This window comes from Thamnophis elegans, chromosome 1 (assembly GCF_009769535.1).
Source record: "Thamnophis elegans isolate rThaEle1 chromosome 1, rThaEle1.pri, whole genome shotgun sequence".
Taxonomy (NCBI): domain Eukaryota; kingdom Metazoa; phylum Chordata; class Lepidosauria; order Squamata; family Colubridae; genus Thamnophis; species Thamnophis elegans.
The window spans coordinates 81,220,427-81,245,719 of record NC_045541.1 but is presented as its reverse complement, the minus strand read 5'-3'; the positions used below and the strand labels follow the sequence as shown (position 1 = coordinate 81,245,719).

The following is a 25,293-nucleotide window of genomic DNA, read 5'->3' as shown; positions in this document are numbered from 1 at the left end:
GAACCTTGGAGGTCTTCTAGTCAAACCCTCTGCTCAAACAGGAGATCCTACCATGCGAGACAAATGGCTGTCCAATCCCTTTTTTAAAAACCTCCCGTGATGGAGCTCCCACAACTTCTGAAGGCAAGCTGTTCCACTGATTAATTATCAGGAAATTTCTTCTTAGCTCTAAGCTCCTTCTCTCCTTAAGTAGTCTCCATCCATTACTTTTTGTCTTGTCTTCAGGTGCTTTGGAGAATAGGTTGACCCCCTCTTCTCTGTGGCAGCCCCTTAGATAGTGGCACACCGCTATCATGATGGCGAACCTTTTCTCATGGCGTGCCAAAATTGCGCGCAAATGCACACTATCGCACCTTCATGCGTGCCCAATCAAACTCCCCCCCCACTTGTGCATGCACGTGTGACATCCACACCCCGCACGCATGCATGCAAGACCCCTTTCCAGGCTCCGGAGGCTTTCCTGAAGCTGGGGAGGGCAAACATGGTCTCCCCCGGCCTCCTGGAGGACCTCTGAAAGCTGGAAACTGATCATTTCCAAACTTCCGGTTGGGCCATTGGGGCTGTTTTTTGCCCTACCCAGCCTCCAAAGGCTTTCCTGAAGCCTGGGGAGGGTGAAAAACAGCCCCAATGGCCTAACCAGAAGTTCATTACCAAATTTCCGGTTGGCCTGTTGGGGCTGTTTTTCACTCACCCTAGCCTCCGGAGGCTTTCCTAAAACGTGGGAAGGGTGAAAACAGCCTCCCCTGACCTTCCGGAAGGGCGAAAAATTAGCTGGCTGGTGCACGCATGCACGCTGGAGCTGACAGCTGGCATGCCGCCAAATATGGCTCCATGTGCCATCTGTGTGCCATAGGTTCACCATCACGGGACTAGACGTACCCAGTTCCTTAACAGTGTGCAATTCCCTGAATCAACTTTGTTGCACTTCTCTGCACTCCCCTGAAATTTTGCATTAGTGTGCATAAGAAATAATGCTATTGAATTCATAATTGTTTTCTATTTGGCTGCACCTCATTGCACCAAATAAATCAAAAGGAAACCTGTAATCCAACGTGTACTGCTTGGATTCTAAACTGATCGCAAAGGATATTATTGAAAGTTGTGGTCTAAAACTTGTTTGGAAGTGAGTTTGAATCTGATCGGGCTCATGAAGGGCAAGCTCAGGTTCCTTAGCTGACAGAGGTCAAAAAAGGAACAGCGTACCTTGCCTCTTCCATGTCAAGAGATATGGGCTGGTTTAATTTACACTAGCAGTGACTTCTACAACAGCATTAAATAAAAACTAACTAGCAATTTGCAGCTTTTCCATGACATCCACAATCAGGAGCCTTAGCCGGAGATCCCAATTTACTCCTGGTAAGGTCACTTATCAAGGGCCGGGGGAAGGCAGCATAAATATAGCTCATAATTAAGTACACCTTTCATCAGATAAATCCCAAATAGCCACCTCATATGACTTGTAAAACTCACACTAGCAATGAACAGCTGGCTTTTCTAAAAAAAACAAAACCACCTTCTTTATCTTTTGGAACCATTTCAGATGCAGTTGCTGTGGGCATAAGGCTTCCATTGACTGAATGTTATCTCAGATGGAAAGGAATGAAGATATAATTGCTGTGACGCTGTGCCCAGCTTGGACTGATTGCAGAAAGGAAACTGGCTGGACATGACTTGGCTAGCTTTGCCTTATTTGTGGGACAGGATATTATATCACAGAAATGTCCTCTGCACCCCACACCCCCAAGGATCAATGGTGACAGGAACTGGCTTCTACGTCACTAATCATAACATGAAAACGTCCCCTGTTCCAAATGCAATTGTTCTTTCCTTTCAAGTCCTAGGAGAGAGTACCTAATTTTGCAGCCCGAAAACTCTAAGCCAAATTAGATGTTTGTAGGGTCACAAAATTTTCAGCATGCTGGCTTATTATTTTGATATCTTCTCCATTCACTTTTAATTTCAACCTTTCACTGAATTTTTAAGACATTTTGTGCTTACCCAACTACTGCAGATCACTCATTCCAACTTTAACTTTTTATTGAGAATTGTTGGAGATAGGCAGAGGTGGGTTCCTACCAGTTCGCACCTATTCGGTAGAACCGGTTCGTCAAATCTACTGAACCAATTAGAAGAGGTTCCACCAGTGGACCCGGAAAGCAGGCCACACCTACAGAAGAGGTTCCAAAATTTTTTGAAACCCACCACTGGAGATAGGGAGCAGTAGTGTATGGTAACATGAACATCTTGTGTACTACATTACCGTGTTTCCCTGAAAATATAACATGTCCTGAAAATAAGGTCATGCTGGATTTTTGGGTGGGGAAAAATATACACCCTCCCCTGAAAATAAGCCCAGTGGACAACTGCCCCCTCCGGCTGGGCAGAGCCCCATTTACCAATTCAGCGGTATCCTGAAGGCGCTAAGCCACACGAGTGGGGGAGGGACTGGTGCTTGTGAGGCTTTACGCCTTCGGGATACTGCTGAGTCGGTGAGTGGCACTCTGCCTGGTCGGAGGGGGGGAATTGTGTGAGCACCTGTTCCCCCACACTTGCGCACCTCCCAGTCCTCACCATGACCTGGGCCAGTTCTCCTTGCAGGACCAGGGCTGCTGCCGCTGCTATCACCGCCACTGCGTCCTTCTAACCACTGCTCCACCATGGCTCTTTTGCCACATTTTATGGAATAAATCATGATTCATTAGTTACTAAGCCACTAAAGATTGGAGGAATGGCCAATGAACAGAGATCCCGTCAGCTACCATTTGAAGAGTCACTTCCAATCTCTGAAAACACAGTTCAAGTTATTGCCTAAAGAGCAAAGCAAAAATATGGGATTCCCCCCCTCCCCCAGGCACAAATGTGTGAACTACACACATCTCTGAATAGTAGTATGGTACCTGCTGACGAAAAGCATGAAAAAGAAAGTGCAACGTGGAGAAAAGCCTCTGGTTATTTTTTTAATGGCTCTTAATTAATGTATACAGGTAGTCTCTGGCTTTTGACTGCAGTTGCGATTAGATTTCTGGTTGTAAATTGATATAGTCAGTTACATAGGTTGAGGCACCCCCATGACCAGACCCGATTTTACAGCTTATTTTGTGGGGGTCATCATGTGAATTACTGCAGAATGGTGCGATGGCCTAGAGGTGAAGCTCTCGCCTCATAATCAGGAGGCTGTGAGTTTGATCCTAGGTAGAGGCAGAAATTTCTCTCTCTGGGCACGTTGAGATTATATCTGTTTAATATAACTCCGCAATGGTGGCAGGAAGGGCATTTGGCCAGCTCCATTCAGTTGCCCAGATTCCACCGGACAAGGGATTCTGGGGTCGTTAAAAGACAATGAATTACTGCAGCCATTAAATGAATAGGAGCCGAGGTGGTGCAGTGGTTAAATGCAGCACTGCAGGCTACTGCTAGATCAGCAGTTCAGCGGTTCAAATCCCACCGGCTCAGGGTTGACTCAGCCCTCCATCCTTCCGAGGTGGGTAAAATGAGGACCCAGATTGTTGGGGGCAATATGCTGACTCTCTGTAAACCGCTTAGAGAGGGCTGAAAGCCCTATGAAGTGGTATATAAGTCTACTGCTATTGCTATTGCTATAATACAGCTCTGTTAAGCAAATGCTGCAATCATAAATGCAAATCTATTCTTCTGAACCAGCTTTTTTTTTTGGCTGTAAACTGACTGTGGGATGCTGCCATCAGTCATAAAGGTGAACCTGTGTCAAATACCTGAAATGAAACCACAATGTTCGAGGAATTGGCATGACATTTTACAATAGCCATAAGTACTTTATGGGTTGTAAAGCACCTGTTCTGGACCTGTATTAATTTTGGATACTTGTTAAAGTCATTGTTAAAGGACCTGTTTCAGGTCAAGGATTACTTGTATGTGAATTAGCTTTTGGAACTACATAGATCTTTCTTCTAAGGCAATGTTTCTCTACCTCAGCAATTTGAAGATATGTAGACTTCAACTTGCTGGCTGCTGGGGAAAAAAGAAATACCCAACCATCTGTTTTAAATCAGCAAAGGTTTTTTTAAAAACTTCTTAAACTAGTTTTGTTTGTCTTACATATTCGAAAGGAATGGACCCTTAAGACTGAGGAGCTGAGCTGTTATGGATAAAATTTGGAAATGGTCTCCTGTTTTGGTCAATTGTAACTGATAGGCTTTCTATTCCTTTAATTAAGTCCGCATTCTTTCAAATGAAAATGAAATTAGTCTTTCATTTTCAGCAAAGTGGGGGATGGAAACTCTGAGCTGCTCTCTACAGCTTTGGGAAAGAGTTTCCAATGCTTGCCAAAAATATTGTATTCATCTAATGACGGATGTCCTCAGGCTGACTCTGCTGAAGAGTCTCTTATTGTCTTAGCTGCTTTTTTGGAAAAGTACTCTCTGACTCATCGTTGCTTCATACTGTGGCTTCACACTGGTTGCCCAGCTACATGGCAACCAGTTGTATCTTGATAGACCTTGGATTTGTTTCTTTAAATCAGTTCATGGGGAATTTGAATCAATATGACTCCAAATCAATGGAGAAGATCTATGTGGTCACTAAGAGTCAACACTGACTTGATGTCACATAGTGATACTCCTTAGGGTGAGAAGGGCCAGGGCATGGGAAGAGGGTAAGCTTTGGTAATTCGGACAAATGGATTTAGCTATTCACTAATGCCGATTTTGTGCAAGTCTGTAGGGCTTGTGCTCAAAGAGACCCAACTAAAAAGATACACACAATCAAAAAAAGGCCTCTCTTGGCAAAGGCCTGGATGACAAGCCAGTGTATCAATATCCTTCAAAACACCAGCAAGGTGGGGGCCATCCAGATGTTACTGGAAACTTCATTCAAGAGCGCAAGTTTAGATGGGATCTAGAGCAGGCCCTTTCTGTTGAACCCTACACTAGGAGTAGGTAGAAATGATTGGTGAGTGAGCTGCAAATAGGTCATTGTTGAGTTTCTTCCATGATATTCTTTGGCGTCTGTTAGCTGTAGAATTGTTCACGCAAATAAACATTCTGACTAACACAGGTTTTATACATGTATGATGGTAAAACAAAATGGTTCAAATGTCCTTGAGATCTAAGAAGTTTCTAAGTAGTTTCAAGAAGAAACTTTTGACTGACTGCCTTCACCTTTAGCCAAGCAAAGAGCCAAATTAGGAAAAGCAGGAATTGCCTCTGTTTCTCCAACGTAATGCCCCAGCCAGAGTCTGACTCAAAAAGTGGGAACAATACACCTCACATTACCTTCCAAGCAGGCATAATACACCTCACATTACTATCAGACATTATTTCCCCCCTCCGTTTGTAATATGTCACATCTCAGGTAAAAGCAAGTTTCAACGTGAATCTTGTGAGTATGAGCCACTATTCATCACCATGTTGAGGCATCATCAGCAAAGGAAACATTCAGCATTCAAATATCTCACATTCCTTTATCATGCTCATACTAAAGGCTCGTATGATAATTGTTGTGACCTTCACATAAGATAATAGTGGTGAAATTAAAACCTGAACCGAGCTATGGAAACCAGGTATATTTAACATTTGGATCACAAATACCTGGTAGTTCTATTAAAAAAAATGTGATGAAAGAATAACAATGGCTAATAGGAAAATAGCAGAATGGAATGAAGCAGAATGGAATGAGATAAAGGTGAGGTGATCGAGATTTGCCACATGTATTTTTATTTATGCTCTATGTCAGTGTTAGTCAACCTGGTCCCTACCGCCCACTAGTGGGCGTTTCAGCTTTCATGGTGGGCGGTAGGGGTTTTCTATAACTCTGCTTTATAAATTTTATAAAGTAAAGTTACTTCCCTACTTTATACATCACCATTAACATGGAACCGGTGGGCGGTTAGAAAATTTTACTACTAACAGAGATACAAAAGTGGGCGGTAGGTATAAAAAGGTTGACTACCCCTGCTCTATATCATGGGTGCCCCTCCCCCGGACTGTGGCCCATTCAGAGCAGGGCGAGGGAAGAGGTGGGGATCATGTGCGCAAAGGTCCCCTCATGCAAGTGCTTGCATGCGAAGCTTCATTCACACGAGCACCAGACATGTGCGCCCACCGCTCGCACAAATGGAGGTGTGAGCGCTTGCACGCATGTGCCTGCCACTCACACAGAAACATCCCCTCTCCCCTCCCCAGGCTGCCAAGTCAGAAAGGTTGGGGACCGCTGCGCTATGTTGTAATTGCACCCCCCCTCCCAAGTTCTGTTGTGGTGCCTCATCATGGTTTTGGTGTTGTTGTTTCTGGGAGGGATTTGGAATATACTCCAATGTATCCAAGGTGTGAAGGCCATCTCAGCTGCCCAGTTAAAGTAAGAAGGCATTAGACCGGGTAGCAGCAACATATGAGGATGCCAGGGGCAGATGGTCACTTTGGGGACAAAAGCAAGGCCATCAATTGCTATTGTGTATACGAGAAGGCAACCCACTCCTGTATTTTTAACCAAGAAAACCACATGGATAGTAGATACAAAATGATAGACAATATAATGCCAGATGGTGAGCTCCTCAGGTCAGATGGCACTCGACATAGTAAAACAGAACTGAGGATCTTTTGGAATGCTAATCGTGTGCAAAATTAAAACCTTTGGCACATCTAATTGCTGATGTTGTCATACAGGAAAAGCAAATCCAAAGCTGCAAAGGGTAGAATCACAGTAAGAACATGGAAGGTAGGAAGTATGAATACAGCAAAAGATGAAGTGAAACAACTAGAAATTGATATATTGGGCTTCAGCAAGATGGAGATGGACCTGGATGGAACACTTTCAGTCAAATTACACTATTTATTATGCTGGACATGAAAAGCAAAGAAGAAACAGTGTTACTTTTGTAATTAGGATGGGTATAGTTAAGAACAGTATTTATCCACTATGCAATCAATGATGAATAATATTGATTAGACGTTGTGGTCCACCATTTAGTGTGACACTTATTCACATTTATGAAAGAGGAGGTTGATTACTTCTCCAATCAACTCCAATTTGAAATCAACAAAACGTGCAAGAATATGATTGGAGACTGACATCCCAAAACTGGAAGCATGGGGAAAAAAACAATGTAGTTGAATTTTATGGCTTAGGAAACTGAAGTTAAGTGGGAGACAGTCTTATCAGTGTTGACCCATGCAATGGTATAGCAGCTTCACAGCTAATACTGTCCTCAAACAACCAAAATGACACCTCTATACATGAACATCACCAGACGGGAGTATATAGAAATCAAATAGACTATGTTGTTAAATGGAGGAACTCAATTATAACATCAAAAACATGGCCAGATGCTGCAAATAGAAGGGATCACCAACTGCTCATGTACAAGCTTCAAATTAAACTAAGGAAAAAAGCCAGTCAGTTCCCACAATATGATCCTGACTTGAACATATATCCACCATTTTCAAAGAGAACCAGAGGAATTGTGGAACGAACTTTAAAAATTGTTACGGATGAATGTGAGAAGAAACTACCAAAAGTGAAGAGAAGAAAGCAAAGTGGATATCAAAGCAAACCGTGGAAAATTGCCCAGATGAGAAGCCAAAACCAAGAAAGAAAGAAAAATCTCAGGAAAATACTTATTAACAAAAAATTTTCAGAGAACTGTTAGAAGGGACATTTGTAAAGATATTGAAGATGGAAACTGCCATGGAAAACAAGGAAGTCTTTCAAGAGATCTCTGAACTCAGAAAGACGTGCTAACCTTCAAATGGTATGCTAAAGGATGCTGAAGGACAGATAATAACTGAGAACAAAGGAAGATGGAAGGACTACACTGAAACACTATGTACTAGAGATTTTAGCATCCAAGGCACCTCAAGATATTCTTTACTTTCAAGAGCCTCTAGTACTAGAAAATGAAGTTAGTCCAGCACTCTGGTCATTAGGAACTAATGGAGTATCCTCTAAAATATGGTGAGCAACAGAAGGAGAATCAGTCAAGGTTCTAACAACACAGTGGCCAATTGATTGGATGAGGTCAACCTTCATTCAATTACCAAAAAAGGACATTTAACAGAGTGTCCAAACAATTGTACAACATCCTTAATTTCACATTCTGCACTAGTAAAATAATGCTTAGAATCATCCAACACAGATTAAAGTTCTGGATGGAAAAAGATGTTCAAACTGGCTTTAGAAAGGTTGAGGAACATGAGACACTACTATTGATGCATGTTGAATAATTAGAAAGCCAGATAATGTAAAAATAAATGTCAGTATGACATGCCTAATAAATCTATACTTTGAGGAACCCGCCTTGGAGTGTTGATTTCCTAAGGGCTGACATTTCATCAATTACAGAAAAGTCTTTCATTGTGTTGATCATGTCAAGCTGTGGAAAGTCGTCAGAAAAATAATCCCAGAAGATCTCATTGTCTTCATGAGAAACGTATAGTCAAGAAACCACAATATGGACAGAACTTGGTGAAACAGATTGGTGCCAGGGAATTGTGACTAGACTGTATACTGTCCCCTTATTCATTCAATCTATATGTTGAACACACACAAACAAACAAACACACACACACACACAAGCTAGATTGGAAGAAGATGTGTATAGTTTTAAAATTGGAGAAAGGAATATCAATCACTTGTGCTACCTTGATGACACTACTCTGATAGCTGAATATGCAAAGGATCTGCAAGCCCTAAAGCAGTAAAGAGCACAGTGAAAAATGGGACTAAAATCTGCCTGCCTGCCTGCCTGCCTGCCTACCTACCTACCTACCTATCTATCAATGGTTCTGTGTGTGAATGTTCCAGCATAACTATGGAATATATTGAGCAATTTCAACCAAACTTGGTACGCAGATGACTTACTGTCTGGAAAAAAAATACTATGGGGGTAAGACACTCCTAATGCCCCTCAGGGTGTGCGTTCTGTTAAGATTAAGCCTGTTGTGCCTTAAGATGGCTTCTACTGTACAGTGTAGTGGAGTTTCCATTGTAATGGCTTCACACTACCCCACAAGGGGGCTACCTCTGGTAAGGGGGAAAATCCAACATTAGAAATTACTTTGGTCCAGACATTTTGCCCCTATAAATAAATGCCCGGGCGTCAGGTTATCAGCTAGTTAAGTATAAAGAAGACCAACCTAATGACGACAGGTAGAACAATCAGAATTGGCAATGAAGATATCACAATGGTGGACAACATCTGCCTTTTAGGCTCAACCACCAGCAGTAAAGGAAAAAGCTGTCAAGGAATACACTGCAGACTAGCACTTGGTAGAGCAGCAGTGAAGTCCTTGGAAAATAAATTCAAATGCTGTGATGTGATTACACCTACAAAGATCATAATCACACAAGCCATGATATTCCTGTGACACTCTATAGAAGTGAAAATTGGACTTTAATAAAGCAGGAGACGAAGAGCACATTCTGGTGAGAGAGAATTTTCCTGAGGATCGGCTCCAGCACAAATCCAAAAGCTCCGAAGACTAAATCTCTGGTCTTGGTGACCGACCTAGATGGGATCCTGCAGAGTGTTGACATCTTTGGACTTTGATGTTGGAGAAAACTCTTGAGAATATTGTGGCCAGCCAGGTAAACAAACTGGTGAATCATTGAACAAATCAACCCAGATTTGCTGACATTCTTTATAAGCGAGTGGCGGGAATGTCATCCTAAGTGCTACCAGACTCTGAGAGGCAGTATCTGGTAGCGTTTAGGATTTAATTATACAAGTAAGGTTGAAATCCTGAACATGCAGCCAACAGCCTGCAAAATTCCGGTAGACCTTATGGATAATCTAGCCTGCAGTCATGAAAACCCCATCCTCTAGAATGCCTTGTCATCAAGAACAAAGGATCTTTTTGTATTCTGGCTTCACCAGTGTAAATTGCCTGGCCAATCAGCATAATGATTCTTGACTGAGAAATGCCAGCATTTCTGCTATAGTACAAAAAAGAAGAAGAAAAAAAAGGAGTTCTCAAGCCAGAATGGGGAAATTGTCTAGAAACAGAGGCCTTGGGACCTTTACCCTGTTCATCTATGACCCAGCATTTACCCCTTTAAACGCCCACTGACTTTCCATTGCGCCAATGGGGTGGAAATGCGAGAAATTCCATGGAATTTCCTCAGAGCTGCAAGAACTCTCTTACTGGAAAGAGGCATGGTTATAAAGCTGACTTCTTCAAGCAAAGAACTATGTCATCCCATTGCTTGATTGAGAGCCTGTATTGTATGTTCCTTGTAGGGGTAATGCTCTGATCTCGATTGCCTGGTCTGGTGTGAAGACACAGAATGTTCAGTTACTCAGAGAACCAAGTTGTCAACAACAAAAGGTTCCCAGCCCAATTTCCATTTATGAAAAGACATAATTGTTTGTCAGTTGGTTTGGGATATACACACACACACACACACACACACACAAACATATATATTTAAAGACAGGTATAGGTTCAGGGATCAAACTGAAACCCTAGAAACCCTAACTTTCTTTTTGTTTTTTAGAATAAATATTTCTATTGTATATTTTTCTTTATAATACGTCACATTTCCAGTTTTGCAGCAGTAGTGTACTGGCTGTATCTAGTCCTTTTTGAGTATACATAGTTTTATACACCCTGATTATAACCAATATTCTCTTAATCATATATTTATAATCTCTTTTAAATACATAATGTTGTACATCATAATTATAGACATTATTTTCGTATTTGTACCATAACATTCTATATAATTATCTCTCTCCTTTCCCCTATCTACTGCCTTCTCCTTCCTTCTCCTTTGTATCCCCTATCCCCCCCTGACTTGGGTTGTGAGCCGCCCTGAGTCCCTTCTGGGAAAAGGGTGGCATAGAAATATAATAAATTCAATTCAAATTCAATTCCTCCCTTTTCCTCTTCTCCTCTCCCCTCTTCTCCACTTCCCTCTCCTCTCTCCTACTCCTCTTCCCTCATCCATTTCCTTTTCTCCTCTCCCCCCTCTCCTACCCTCTTCTTCCTTCTCTTTCCTTTTCCTCTTCCCTCGACTTTTCTCTCCTCCTCTCCTCCGCCCCGCTCCCACTCCGCTCCGCCCCGCTCTACTCCACTTCCCTCACTCCCTTCATCTCTCTACTTCCCTTCCCTTTCATCTTTCCCCTTTCCTTGTCATATATAAATTTCCATTTCCCTGCAAGGTACAATGTATTTTCCAGGTATGCATTTCCTAACCTTTTTTTGATTCACCTGCTGTTAATTATCATATCTTTCCCACTGAGCTGGGATTATGGGTACGATGGAGTTTTACCTTTTTTAATTCGTTTTTTTTTAAATCAAATGCAATTAGGTTTCAATCATTACAGACTCCCAAATATATCTAAAACTAGGATCCTAGTCTACTCTGGTTACCTGAGTGCAACATACACCTGTTTTTTGTTGATGTTGAGAACTAAATTCCTTTGTGGGCAATCTCCTGGGTGATCACAATGATTGCCAATATTGGACAGAACCCAGTGCCAAAAAAGGGGCTCTTTTTTACTCTGTGATCCTCCTAGTTCATTGTCTCTCTTTCAACAGATCCCATTTCCCCCTTTCTCTTGATGGCCCATTGACCAGTTGGCTCCCAGGGAGTCTGGACTGATGCTCTGTGGGGAGCTTTTGAAATAAAGTCAAAAGTCATTTATGAGTCATATACTTGTTTTTTGTTTTTTGAAGAAAATTATCCCATGATATCAGGGTTCAAAACAGCTACAGTAAAGCTAAATTCTACCAACTCTGTCCCAACCATGAAGGTACACTTGACCCACAACAGAAGAGGTGATTATGTAATTCTATGAAGCATTCAACCCAGATATCCTTCCCCACTTCTTGCATTACATTTCATGCCTTTTAACACATGGCAGTAAGGCTGCATTGATCAGCCTTGTGCCATTTGTAGCAGTAGCAATCACAATAGCACTTAGAATTATATACTGCTTCATAGTGCTTTATAGCCCTCTCTAAGTGGTTTACAGAGTCAGCATGTTGCCCCCAACAAGCTGAGTCCTCCTTTTATCAGACTTTATCAGAAGGAGAGAAGACTGAGTCAATCTTGAGTTTGTCAGGATTGAACTGCTGCCAGTCGGCAGAATTAGCCTGTGATACTGCTTTCTAACCACTGCTCCACTATAGCTCTTTTGTCATATTTTATGGAATACACCACAATGATTAGTTAATTCAATAGTTATTAAGCCACTAAAGATTGGCTAGGGTTGGTTTTTTTTGCCACAATATGTAAGTTTTAGCATTGAATTCTCAGTTTCCCTTATCCTCCATCGGATTAGGTTATTGTCTCATGAACCAACCTCTATAGAGCGATTCAGATCCTAGAAGGATGAGTTTATGAACAGAGATCCTGTCAGCTGCCATTTGAAGAGTCACTAACAATCTCTGAAAATACAGTCCAGGTTATTGCCTAAAGAGCAAAGCAAAAATATGGGATTTTTTTCCCCCTCCCTAGGCACAAATGTTTGAGCTGCACACATCATGAAACCATGAAGAAGAAAGTGCAAAGTGGAGAGAACTCTCCAGTTAAATTCTTTCTGGATGGCATCATAACAAACAAAGTGGGGGGGGGGAATAAAAATAAATACAACATGAATCCATTTTTTTGTATTAAATAGCAGGAAGGTGGTGGGCCTTTTGGGGAAATCATGCAACTCTAAATATACATGAGACTTCTGGAAAGTGTTAGCAAGGGAAGATTGGTCAGTGATTACTTTAGCAGGCACCCCAGTGGGTTGAGTGTGCTTTCCTGAATTCATCCCCCAGCCCCACTCCATTCCTGCATTCTTTGCATCATGGATCTGCTCTCTCTTCCACTGCTGACACAATAACTCACTCATGCTTCAAGGGCTTGCAGAGTGCTGAAGAAGGAAGGTCATTAAAGACCTTCCCATAGAAGACAAAGTATGCAGGAAGTCCAAATTGAGCTCATTTCTTTAATAGCAACAGTAGGGAACCAGCAGACCTTTTCTTCACTTGCCTTTTGCCATGGCCAAAATCTCTTGGTTGGGTTTTTTTCCTGTACTGTATATCCCCATAATGTTGTAACCTTAGTCTTAGCCTATCCTTAAGTCACAGTTGAAGTCACAGAAAGTTGGGCTGATATGAAAGTCATCCCTCCCCCCAACATACACACCAAAAAGAACTAATTTTAAGACTAATGGGGAAGATAACTGTTGGGAGAACTATCTATCTGGTTCAATTCCAAGACGGGAGAAAGACACTGGAAGCACGGAGGCTGATTGGAAAGATGGTTTAATGATGAAGGAGAGTGGTTCTGGCCAGCTGACCAACTGGTTTGGTCAGTACATGGATTTTTATAGCGTTTCAGAGATGCTGCTAGGGGGGTTGTGCATTGTCTGAAATTCCCTCAGGAGATTGTGTAATGTAGTGAGCACTGTGTCTTCTACTGAATGGTAGTGGGTTAATCCTATTATGTCCTGAAGGCTGGTGTCCTGTTCTTAATCCCATCACCCTGGAGCTGAAGGTCTTTTGTATTGTAGATAGGATGGCCCAGTCTTTCTTAATGGGCACCAAATATCTGCTGGGAGGAGCAGGCTATTTAGAAAGACTGGGTGCTTCCTGCCTCTAAAAAAAACCATGTTTCTCCATTTCTCATTTACTGAAATATAATATCTTGCCTTTTTAATATCCCTCAAAATATTTCATTCTTCTAGGTGTGGGGAGGGGGGCTTCCCTCAATGTTATGCCAAAATTTCTCAACCATGCAAAAAATAAAAATCCAGCCATTTATTTGTTATCTTTGACTTCTACTGTATGCACACTTTCCTGGGATGCAGGTGAAACTCTCTGGCCTAATTCTGGAAGGAGAAGAGTAGGGCAGAGGTATTGGCTGCTATAGTACTGGCAGTTCCCTGTGGCTGTTAAACAGCTGACCAAGAGGTGGGTTTTTAAATGAAATTCTCAGCATCTTCTCCAGTTTATAATTCTTGGTGAGAAACCATGAATTATACTTTTAATCAACGCCATAATTTGTGTAATCTAGCTATGCATTTGCAGCTAGAAAGATATAAGGAATTATATTGGTCAATCTTTGTTAATGAGGAACAGAAATAAAAGCTGATTCTGACATAATTAAGGTTACCAGATGTTTTAAATGGAGAACTTGTCTTAATCTCCTTCCATTGGCAGGAATAACATTACAGAATATAGTATAACAGAATTGGAAGGGAATTTGGAGGTCTTGTAGACTAACAGTCTACTCAAGTATGGGGTCTAACTCTATCATGTCAGACAAATGGTTATCCAATTTCTTCTTTAAAACCTCCAGTGATGGAGCACCCACAATTTCTGGAAGTAAGCTGTTCCATTGATTAACTGTTCTTACTGTCAGGAAATTTTTTCCTTAGTTCTAGGTTGGTTTTCTCCTTGAAAAAATCCCATCTATTACTTCTTGTCTTACACTCAGATGCTTTGGAGAATAGGTTGACTCCCTCTTCTCTGTGATATCTCCTCAAACCTTAGACATCACCACTAGTCCTTCTCTTTGTTACGCCAAACCAAATTTAAGCAGCTACATGATAAATGGGAGAACTGACTGTTTTGATAGGCTTGGAAGAGCCTTCCACGAGATGTTTGTTACCTTGTTTTGAGTGTGGGTTTAACTTCTTTTCAAAAGAATGCTAAACTCTCTGCCACAAAGATGCTGATAAATAATTGAAGGATGGGCTAAGGGCCTTGAAAAACCAGAGAACAATTCCCACTTGACCAGGAAGCTTCCACTCCAAAAGCCAGCTATTTAATAGGCTTGTCAAACATCTGTCAAAACCACCTGCCAATCATAGCACTATTGAGAAAGATCGGTGGTTTTGATAATTAGGGATGTGAAAAAGAATAGCATTGAAGCCATCCCAAACCAGGACACAAATATTTTTTGTGGCAAGCCATTATAGAAGCTACAAAAATAGATAGGAATTGTAACAGGGACCCCAAGTTTTGTTTTCTGATGGTTTAAGGATGAGTAGATAGCTTTTCAGTTCCACTGAGTGAAAATGTCCAGTGATTCTCCAGAGAGCATTGAACTAAATCATCACCCTCTTTCATCCATGCTGGCTAGAGCTGCTGAAACAATGCAGCAACATCTGGAAGAACATCTGTTTCTTTATGAGGAAGAATCCTGAACTAGTACATACAAATTGGAATAGTCTAATTAGATATTGTGAGCTTTACTTCTAATTCATTCGTGTATATGATTCAATATAGTTATGCATTAAAAAAAGGGTAGCTTTGGAACTCAGTTATAATTTACAATACTCATTGTATTCATACTTCTTCCATATGTGTGTATAGCATGCTTTGCCAAAAGCTAATAGGAAAATTTATTTCTCTTATTCAAGGGATCAGCAAGAAAGTGGAAATCCTGTTATGTAACCAGATATCTTGGATGGAAACCTATTTTGCTAAAATAATTTGAAGCAGCAAATCTTCCTTTCCAAGTAGCAAATAAATCTGACGTACATCCAGAAATCAGTATCCCTCACACTTCCACTTCTATATTTTAAGATGACATTTAATGAGAAATAACTAATAAACAACCAAGCCATTTAATATATATTTTCCCAAGCCCTATTGCAAGTTGTTTTGTTTTGGCATGATAAAAAGTTATGAACCATATAATCAAAACAAATCAATCCTGAGTGTTCTTACTGACCCTCATCACGAAAATGCAAATTAGGAGAAAGAGGGCAGAATGATAATTTCTTATGGAGGAGTGTAATGCCAATTGAACAAAGTAACCTTTGCCAGAAGCTTCTTATATAAAATAACCTCCACTTCCTTTAACTTTTGTTCAGCACACTAGCACCACCTAGTGTATATCGAAAAAATAACACTCCAAAAGGCAATCTGACTAAGTCCATTTTTTTCCATACTGTATCCAGCTACATTTTCCCCCCTCAAACCAAATTGATGAAATTCTGTGTGGTATCTAGAAAAACAGATAAGGACTGGTAAAACGAAATGCTAAAGCTAAATATAGGATTTCATATTGGTTATGCTTCTAGGTATGCTAAATAAAAGATTTCATAAATCCTTCTACAAAATGAAGCAAATGTGGAGACCTATATTAATCAATGCTTTAGAAGGAGTGATATATTGGACTGGAAGGAATAGAGAAGAGTGATAACATGCAGGGTTCAAACTGTGGAGTTTAGCAAGGCTTAGAAGTGATTCATCAGAACAATTTTTTTCCCCTAGCCTGTGCCCTTTAAATATACTGGATTAAAAAAGGATTTGTAATTTAAGATGAAGAGTGATTTATATTTTCAATGGGGCATTGAGGTCAGGCCAATACACACAGGCTCTGATTTGCCATAGACAGCTGTCAATTCCCTGTTAAATCATGAAATCTATAGGTTCAAGACACATGTAAATTAGTTTAGGCTATTCAATGACCACGATCAAAAGTACACAAGTTAATTCCGTGAGGAAAATATGAAAAAGTCACTAGGAAAGTTAATTTTAAACTTTTAAATCTTAATACAAGATTTTGAGCTTAAGATGAAGATCTTATGTTTCCATTTTTGGATAATGTTGCTGACTTTAACTCACTCTGAAGTAAATACCCTGAGAAAGACTTATCAAAAATCACTTTATGGTTTGATCAATTGCTGTAAACATCAAGAGTTATGTAACCTCCATAAAACCATTTCAACTACTAGAAGGCAATAGCTGACTTTAACTTGCTTTGACCCTTTCAAGCAGATTTAGAAACCCAAACACACAAAGCCCACTCACTAGGATCTAAAGATGTTTCTTCAGCGTGTTTTATTCTAAACAAGATATCCTTGAAAGCCAATGCCAACAGATAAAATGCCAACAGACATTTCGCATCACAATTTTCCCATTGTCAGAAAGAGAAAGAGAAGAGTTCAACTCCTGATGACCTCACGGAAACTTCTAAGCAATTTTCTTGCCAAAATGCAGAATTGAGTTGTTAGGTCTTCCTGTACTCCCTGATACTTCCTGTTAGGATCCACCCACGTTATGGGGATGAGATATAGTTCTGCTATATTTTCCATTCTCCTTAGGGCACAAATTAAGGAATGGAACCGCTCAAATCAAAGTACTGTCAATGGACAAAAACAAAAAAGGAAAACTGTGCCACCTAGTGGTCAAATGTGTGCATTATTATTGGAGATTTAGCTTTTATTTAGAAGACACTATTGAGAACGATCTGTATAGAAGATATTATTGAGAATGATTTCTCAAAATACAGTAGCATCCCTTTCTCTATAAAATGAATTAGAATTTATGCTTCAGGCAGTTTGAATGATTTACAGCCTGTACTCTACGGGACTTCTTCTATGATTGGTACATGATGTGCCAATTTTAGGCCATTTCAAAAGTAGAATTTCTGGTTTGCAGATTTGCAATAAGATAAAATCTATTTTTTTCAACTGGCTAAATATAGCTTATCTGACTCAAAACATAGCAGATTTTCCTCTAGCAAAAAATACTTGGTCACCTAATCAGAAGATTAATCTGCATTCTAAATCCACGTATGTTGCACAAAACCACCATAGACAATAACATATTTAGTAGCAGAAAGAGGGGAAAAGAACAAGAGTGGAGAGTAAATATAGCCCTTGTTGGACAAGGTGGGAGGAGACTTAACATTCAGCATGGACTTTGACTTCTTAACCTTCTTCTAAACTAGAAATTGCTATGCAGCAATTTTCAAAATAAGCTGCCAGAAGTAGGATATTTGTTTAAATTCACTGATCACATGGCCTAACACACAAAAGGCTTGAGCAGTTCAACATTACTTTGTCATTTTAAAGTCTGCTGGGCTTAATCTCTTATCATATTTCTAATTCTCCCCGAAGAATAGGTCCTGGGACCTGCAGTTCTCTTATTCTACTAAGAATTGCTCTTCTTACTGCGAGCTAATAAAAAGGTGAAGAAAAAAAAAATCCTAGTTGTTGATTTCATGGACACATCAATGTTCCATTTTTGGCAATAAGCAGAATTGGTTTGCTAAAGCGCTCCGTCAAGATGTATTCTTGACTTTTCAGTTCGGTTTACAGTATTTCTTGGTTATTTTCCATCCGATTATCATTCAATGTTGATCCTACATAGCTTTTTCAAAATCAGACAAGGTTGGTTAGGTGCTTTCCCTTAGTTGAGCTCAAAAGGAAGAGGACTTCTCCAGTTGGATAGACAGCAAAAAATAATAAACAGAGATGAAGTCCTATGAAGGGGTCTTCGGTGCTCTCTGAACTTGATTGTTTTCTTGCAGATGTATCATTACTCAAACTAGTTAGTTCATTCCAATTCAACTCATTTCAACCCTGAGCTACAAATATTCTCCTTTATTGATAAAATCCTACGCAGCTTCTCTATTTTGTTAATCTAAACTTAACTCTATTTGAAATCTATGATGGACATTTTCCACTCTGTTCCTCCAATCAACTTAACAACCATGACAAAAAAGTCATAAAATCAAGTTTGATTCTTTTATCAACTACCTTGCTGAGAAAGGGGAATTCTGATTCCATTTGTCGTTGTAATTCAAGGACTATCTGTATTTTGGAAATGATAGAGAGTGCCATTGTGGCTGTTTTTATTCTGCTGTATGTTAGATGCTTCTCTGTCACTTTAATAGTGTTTGATTTGAAGAAAAGAATGTTGAAGGAATTCCCTCATTTTTTTTCACTCCACCAAAGTATTTGAAACTAGAAAAGCTACAAGCCACTGGAGAAATTATTGTAGGGTGAAAGAGTAGACACATACACAAACCCACAGGGAAAATGCAAGAATTCCACATTTCATCAATTAGATTTTTTTCTGTCTAGGATCTAGAACTGGTCTTCATTTCAGAATCATTTTCTTTTCCAGCAAATGGACAAGGGATTAAAATTACAGAGACACAGTTTGGTGTAGTGGTTAAGTCAAAAAGCTAGAAATTGGGAGCCCGTGGGGTTATGACAAAGCCAGCTAGGTGACCCTGGGCCAGTCATTTTCTCTCAGTCCTAGAAAGCGGCAATGGCAAGCTACTTCTGAAAAATCTTGCCAAGAAAACTGCAGATACTTGCCAAGGCAGTCTCTGAGAATCAGACACAGTTAAACAGAAGAAGAAGAAAAATTAAAAGTGCAACAATTTTTAGGGGATAGGTGGGTTACTAAGCAGAACTTTTTTCCTTCACAACACAGAACAGTCTTTTCCTTTATATTTTTTCCACAGTTTCACATTATTTACTCGTATCTTGGCACAGAATAAGGCATTTCTTAATAGGTCAAGAATGATCCAACTTCATAGCTGAAATATGACTAGCCTCCAAGCACAACTACTCGTATAGCCATTAGACTACTCACCCAAACTTTGTGGTTAAGATACCGCCCAGGGAAGATCCAAGAATTACTCCTATTCCAAAACAAAGCCCAAGCTTTCCTAAAGCATCCGCACGTTTGGCAGGAGATGTCAAATCTGTTATAACCATCTGTGCACCTGTGAAGACAGTGGAAAATTGCACTGAACTATGAAGCATCTTTCCATGTTCACATCTGAAGTGCTTCATGCTCAATTGATAGCCAAGGCAACTAGAGACAACTGAGTCCTGGATTTGTATATTTTGTAACGTTACCTGGTAATCCATGAATGAAGATGCCTGGAACTCTGGAAAGAAAGAGCAAGGGGACACTGATGGATACAGAGAGAAGCAAGAAGCACAGGGATCCAGCCAAATATGAAAGAGTCAAGGCAGTTCTGGTACCAAACCGGTCAGCGAACCTGGAAGAAGAATGATGTAGTATATTTAGAACATTGACTGAACCTCAATTAGAAAAGCAGAACCTGTCATATCAGAAACCATTATTGTGATCTCCAAAAAAATCTGGACACATACCTATCTACCTGTCAGCATTCCAAATATCATGCAGAATTAAATCAGAGTCCAAGGCAGAGCTATCCTTAAAGTTCCAATTTAATAAGACAGACATGTTGGCAACAAACTGTGGAATCCCAAATCTAAAAGCTTCCTGGGATTCTACCCAGTTGAAAGTTCATGATCTCATCCCCACACCCATAAATCCATCACATCGTCCAATCTTCTTTGGCCATGCTGGCATCTCCACCCATCTAGTTCCAGTCAGGTGCAGAGGTGTGGAGACAAAAGATGACCTTGGCTTCCAGAAAGGAATAACAACAACACATTCCACAATTCTACTCCTTTCTATTCCCCCCTCCCAATTACTACACTAATGAAACAGCATAGTGAAATAATAGAAAGTGTGGCAGGCCAAAGATCCTAAAAGGAACATAACTACAGGCCTGACACTACCTACAGGTAGACCTTTACTTACAACTATTTGTTTAGTGACTACTCAAAGTTACAATAGTATTGAAAAAAGTGACTTACGATCAGTCCTTGTACTTACAACCATTGCAGCATCCCCACAGTTATGTGATCAAAATTGCCACTGGATCGCTGGCATGTATTTATGATGGTTGTTCCCCAAGCTTAGAGAAAATTGCATGGACTTCAGTTCCCAGAGTTCTCAGCAATGACCATGCTTCTTGAAAAAACATGTGAGCTTGTAGTCTGAAGACACTAAGGTTGTAAGGAAAGCAGTTCGATCCCTAAGTACTAGTTAATATACAATAAGAGTGTCAGGCCTGCAGTTATATCCCTTTTAGGATCTTTGGCCTGCCACACTCTCTCTTATTTCATTATGCTGTTTCATTAGTGTAGTAGTTGGGAGGGGGGAATATAAAAGAGTAGAATTGTGGAATGTGTTGTTGTCATTCTTTTCTAGAAGCCAAGGTCATCTTTTGTCTCTGCACCTCGGCACCTGACCAGAACCAGCTGGGTGGAGATGCCAGTGTGGAAGAAGAGGATTGGACCATGTGATGGGTTTGTGGGTGTGGGGACAAGATCATGAACTTTCAACTGGGTGGGAATCTGATGTAATTTCCAGAATTGGGATTCCACAGATGTGCTAAGATGTCTGATTTATTAAATTGGAACTTTAAGGATAGTTTTGCCTTGGACTCTGATTTAACTCTACATGATACTTGGAAAGCTGACTCTTTGTCAGCGTTCCAAGTATCATGTAGAATTAAATCAGAGTAAATCAGGGTATTGTTCGGATTTTCCCCTTTTCTGTTTTATGCTGCATGTTTAATTGAAATGGATACTAAATCTGAATTATTTTCCTAAGTTAAAAATCATACTATTAATTTAGGACAATTCTACCTTTGCACAAGAGCTCAGAAGAACAATGCTTTAGATTTACCTTCCAAAGATGAAGCCACCCAGAAGCTGAAGAATACCAAAGAATGTTTGCAAGTAGCCAAATCCAATTGCATCCAAACCCAACTTAGTTGCCAGATACTAAAACAGAGGAGAAAATACAAAGGTTAGACACTACATTTTTGAAAGGGAGGTTTAAATAAAAGGCGAAGTTGATTATGACTTCTGATGATCTATGTAATTTTCTTGATATCCATATGGAAGTGGTTGCTGTTGTCTTTAAAACATTCCTTTCACAGTCTAGTCTACAGCATTGATGATTCCATAATGGTCTCTCAACCAACTATTAAATCAGGCTGGATACTGCTTAGCTTCTCAATCAGCCTGCTCAGCTAGATATACCTATAAACCAGAGGTGATATTTAGCAGGTTCTGACCAGTTTTGGAGAACCGGTAGTGGAAATTTTGAGTAGTTCGGAGAACCGGTAAATACCACCTCTGACTGGCCCTGCCCCCATCTATTCTCCACCTCCCGAGTCCCAGATGATCAGAAAGGAATGGGGATTTTGCAGTAACCTTCCCCTGGAGTGGGGAGGCGATGGATATTTTACAGTATCCTTCCCCTGCCATGCCCACCAAGCCATGCCACGCCCACCAAGCCACGGCTACAGAACCAGTAGTAAATTTTTTTGAATCCCACCACTGCTATAAACCAGGGATGTCCAATCTTGGCAACTTTAGGATTGGTGGACTTCAACTCCCAGAATTCTGTCTGGCTGGGGAATTCTGGGAGCTGAAGTCCACAGGTCTTGTAGTTGTCAAGATTGGACAACTTTAACTCACTTTCGAGTCTTAGTTTCTCTTTCTTCCTTCATTTTAAAAGAAAATGAAAGGTATATTTCTACCTCTACTCCTATTGGTCAGAGGTTTAAGTTTAATTTGATGGCTTTTTCAGCTAGCAACACCCCCCCCCCCAATACAAATCGAATACTGCTTAATCTTGATTAAGAACCACTTTAAACTTCAGATTTCATTTTGTGTTTATACACGATTCACTGAATTCTGTTAAATTCTTTTATACGGTTATATCTTGTCTATTTAGTGGAAAATAAATATTTACATTATAAAACTTAGCATTATTTTGCAGCATAAATCAAAAATAAGCAAGGGATTATAACTTTAATTCATTTTGTTTCTTTTCCTCAATAATTGTTTTCTCTTTTACCACTGAGGAGTCCAAAAGAATCAAAAACAACTTCTGGAAATTATATAAAGAGGGGCATTTCTAAATTTGATAAAATGATTTCAAAGTTACATCCAACACCCCCTTTTAAAACATCAGTATACATAATGAATAACTGCATCCCTAGCAATTAAACCATAATAGCCACAACAGCCTGTAATCAAATCTCACCAGAAACTGTGATTAAAAAGATTCCATTCAGCTCCCAATAATTATTATTAATTATTAACAATACTAACACCATAAAACATCAACATTTGGCTATCCCAGATACTTGGGAAGGACTTGATAGGTGGATAAAAATGCCAAATCCAGTAATTCACATGTGGCTGACTGTGCGACAAGCCAATAATAATAAAAAAATAATAACAACAACAAACATTTGCCTATCCTAGGTCCTTGGAAGGGCTTGATGGGTGGATAAAATTGCTAAATCCAGTCTAAACATTTGGCTGACTGCATGACCAACCATAATAATTACAAATCAAGTTTAATGATAATAATAGATGCCTTGTGTACAATCCTAAAATATCTGGGGTACCATTTGAACACCATCAGCATCAACAAAATCACCATTAGTTATTTGAAAAAGGTGGCTTTAACTTAGATCAACTTGCATCCTGTGATGATACCTTTAACAACTTTGAACAACATCTGACTACTTGAGAAGAATCAATCCACGGATAAAAATCAGGTGTGGGCTGCTGGGCGTTTGCAGAGGTTCAGGAGAACCTCTAGCTAAGATTCTATGCAGTTTGTAGAACTCCGAAATCCCACTCCTGGCTGGCCCTGCCCACCCCTCCCCTCCCAGGAGTCCCCATGTAGCCCATTTTTGATGCCGGTAAGTGCAGGGCCTTCAAGGAGGCTCAGAGGTGGGGGGAGAGCAAAAAGGAAGCCTACTGGAAGTTCAAGAAGTCCACAGGGCCTCTGGGGCCTGGGGAAGCCGTTTTTGCCCCTCCCAGAGACTCGAGAAAAGCCTCCAAAGCCCAGGAAAGGCAAAAAACACCCTGTGTGCCGTGGTGCACGAGGCCACGCCCACTCAGGAACCGGGCAGAGAACCCCTTGCTACAATTTTTAAAGTCCACCCCTGATAAAAATATCAAATCTACTATAATAGGTACATTTATATGCCACTTGATTCCCAGCAACTCTGGAAGGTTTTGTTAAAAGCGTTTAGAAACAAGGAACAATACAAAAACACAAAAGCAACAATTAACTAAGTTTGTTTTATTGAATTCATTCCTTGGCCTGGGAGACGATACAGAAACAAGACTCAAAGTTGCTTATACAGCCCAGCCTTATGAGCTAGTAAGATAACGAGAACAAATCTTGCAGGACAAATATTAGTTTGTCTATTTTAATTTATCTGAGGTGATACGAGTAAATGGATTTCTACTTAGTAGTACCAAGAAACATGCCATGGTTTCAAGCAATAACTGAACAGGCAGCAAGCATTCACTTGTCGTACTCACTGGCACAATCCCAAATTGCATAAACATGCAGGTCAGATCCATCGCCGTCAGGAGGTAAGTGATTTTAATCACCCACCGTGCTGAGGTCATATTTACGGTTTTCTTATCTTCCATTTCCAAGTGCTCCTCCTTCACTTCCAGTTTTTGTTCACTCTGAAAAGCTTCCTATATATTCTTGTGTATTGCACAGACTGGAGGGTGTGTGGGGAAGTGAAATCAAATGTTTAACTAGAAAGATGATAGAAAGATTATGCTCATTAACATAAAGTGCAAAAGTCCTGGGTTTGGTTTTTTTAAAAACTTGGAATCAGTGCTGAGTCATGGCATAGGTTATACTTTTGTGCCAAAGGCATTTTAGCAAGTGAGTTTGCTAGATTAGCGAACTCACTTGCTAAAATGTTTTATTTGTTTAGATTGCTAATATATTTGCTTAGCTTAAGGAACTTAGAACTGAGGAGAAATTTCCTGCCAGCTAGACCAGTTAATCAGTGGAACAGCTTGCCTCCAGAAGTTGTGAATGCCCCAGCACTGGAAGTCTTTAAGAAGATGTTGGATAGCCATTTGTCTGAAACGGTATAGGGTTTCCTGTCTAGGCAGGGGGTTGGACTAGAAGACCTCCAAGGTCCCTTCCAACTCTGCTATTGTATTATTGTAATGATCTCACCAAGACCCACATTTAAATCCTGAAGATTGAAAAAAAAATACAAACAAAATAATAGTGCGTCCATATCTTTTGTGCATCTTCTTGGAGGTACCAGGACACTCAGTGAACCAACTTAGCATAAATAGACTGCAGGCACATACTGGTAGCATAAAACATTATTCAGAAAGAAAACCTATCATGTCATATATTTATTTAGTTCCTCATCAGTGAACTGAAGACCACAGTTTTGGAGACTCAGAAATTTTACTGTATTGACCAGAAATACATATGGCATATACCCATGATGGCGAACCTTTAAGGCCATTTTTCGCCCTTCGGAGGCTTCAGGAGGCTTCCCTGAAGGCTCTGGAGGGCAAAAAACTGGCCCTATGGACAAACCGGAAGTTCGGGAAGTCACTTCCGGTTTGGCTGTAGGGCTGCTTTTTGCCCTCCGGAGCCTTCAGAGAAGCCTCCTGAAGCCTCTGGAAGGCATAAAACACCCCGACGAGCAAACCGGAAGTCTGTTTTTGAACTTCTGGTTTGCCCATAGGGCCATTTTTTTGCGCTCCGTAGGCTTCAGGGAAGCTCCTGAAGCCTCCAGAGGGCCTCCGGGGGTGGGTGGGGGGAGGCTGTTTTCGCCCTCCCCAGGCTTAGAAAGCCTGAGGAGGGCAAAAAAAAAAGCGTGCCAAAAGTGGGGGCGTCGCACTGGTCATGCACGTATGTGCACTGGTGTCATGCACAT

General features: G+C 40.5%; 1 protein-coding gene across 1 annotated transcript in view; it reads right to left on the bottom strand.

The window, feature by feature from the left end:
* Positions 1-24,846, bottom strand: part of SLC22A18 (solute carrier family 22 member 18) — a 76,634-nt gene extending 51,788 nt beyond the window's left edge. The window contains 5 exon segments of the mRNA XM_032212845.1: positions 19,317-19,449; positions 19,586-19,731; positions 21,237-21,334; positions 23,909-24,073; positions 24,820-24,846. Of these exon segments, the coding sequence (XP_032068736.1) occupies positions 19,317-19,449; positions 19,586-19,731; positions 21,237-21,334; positions 23,909-24,073; positions 24,820-24,846 (569 nt within the window).
* Positions 24,847-25,293: the final 447 nt, after the last annotated feature.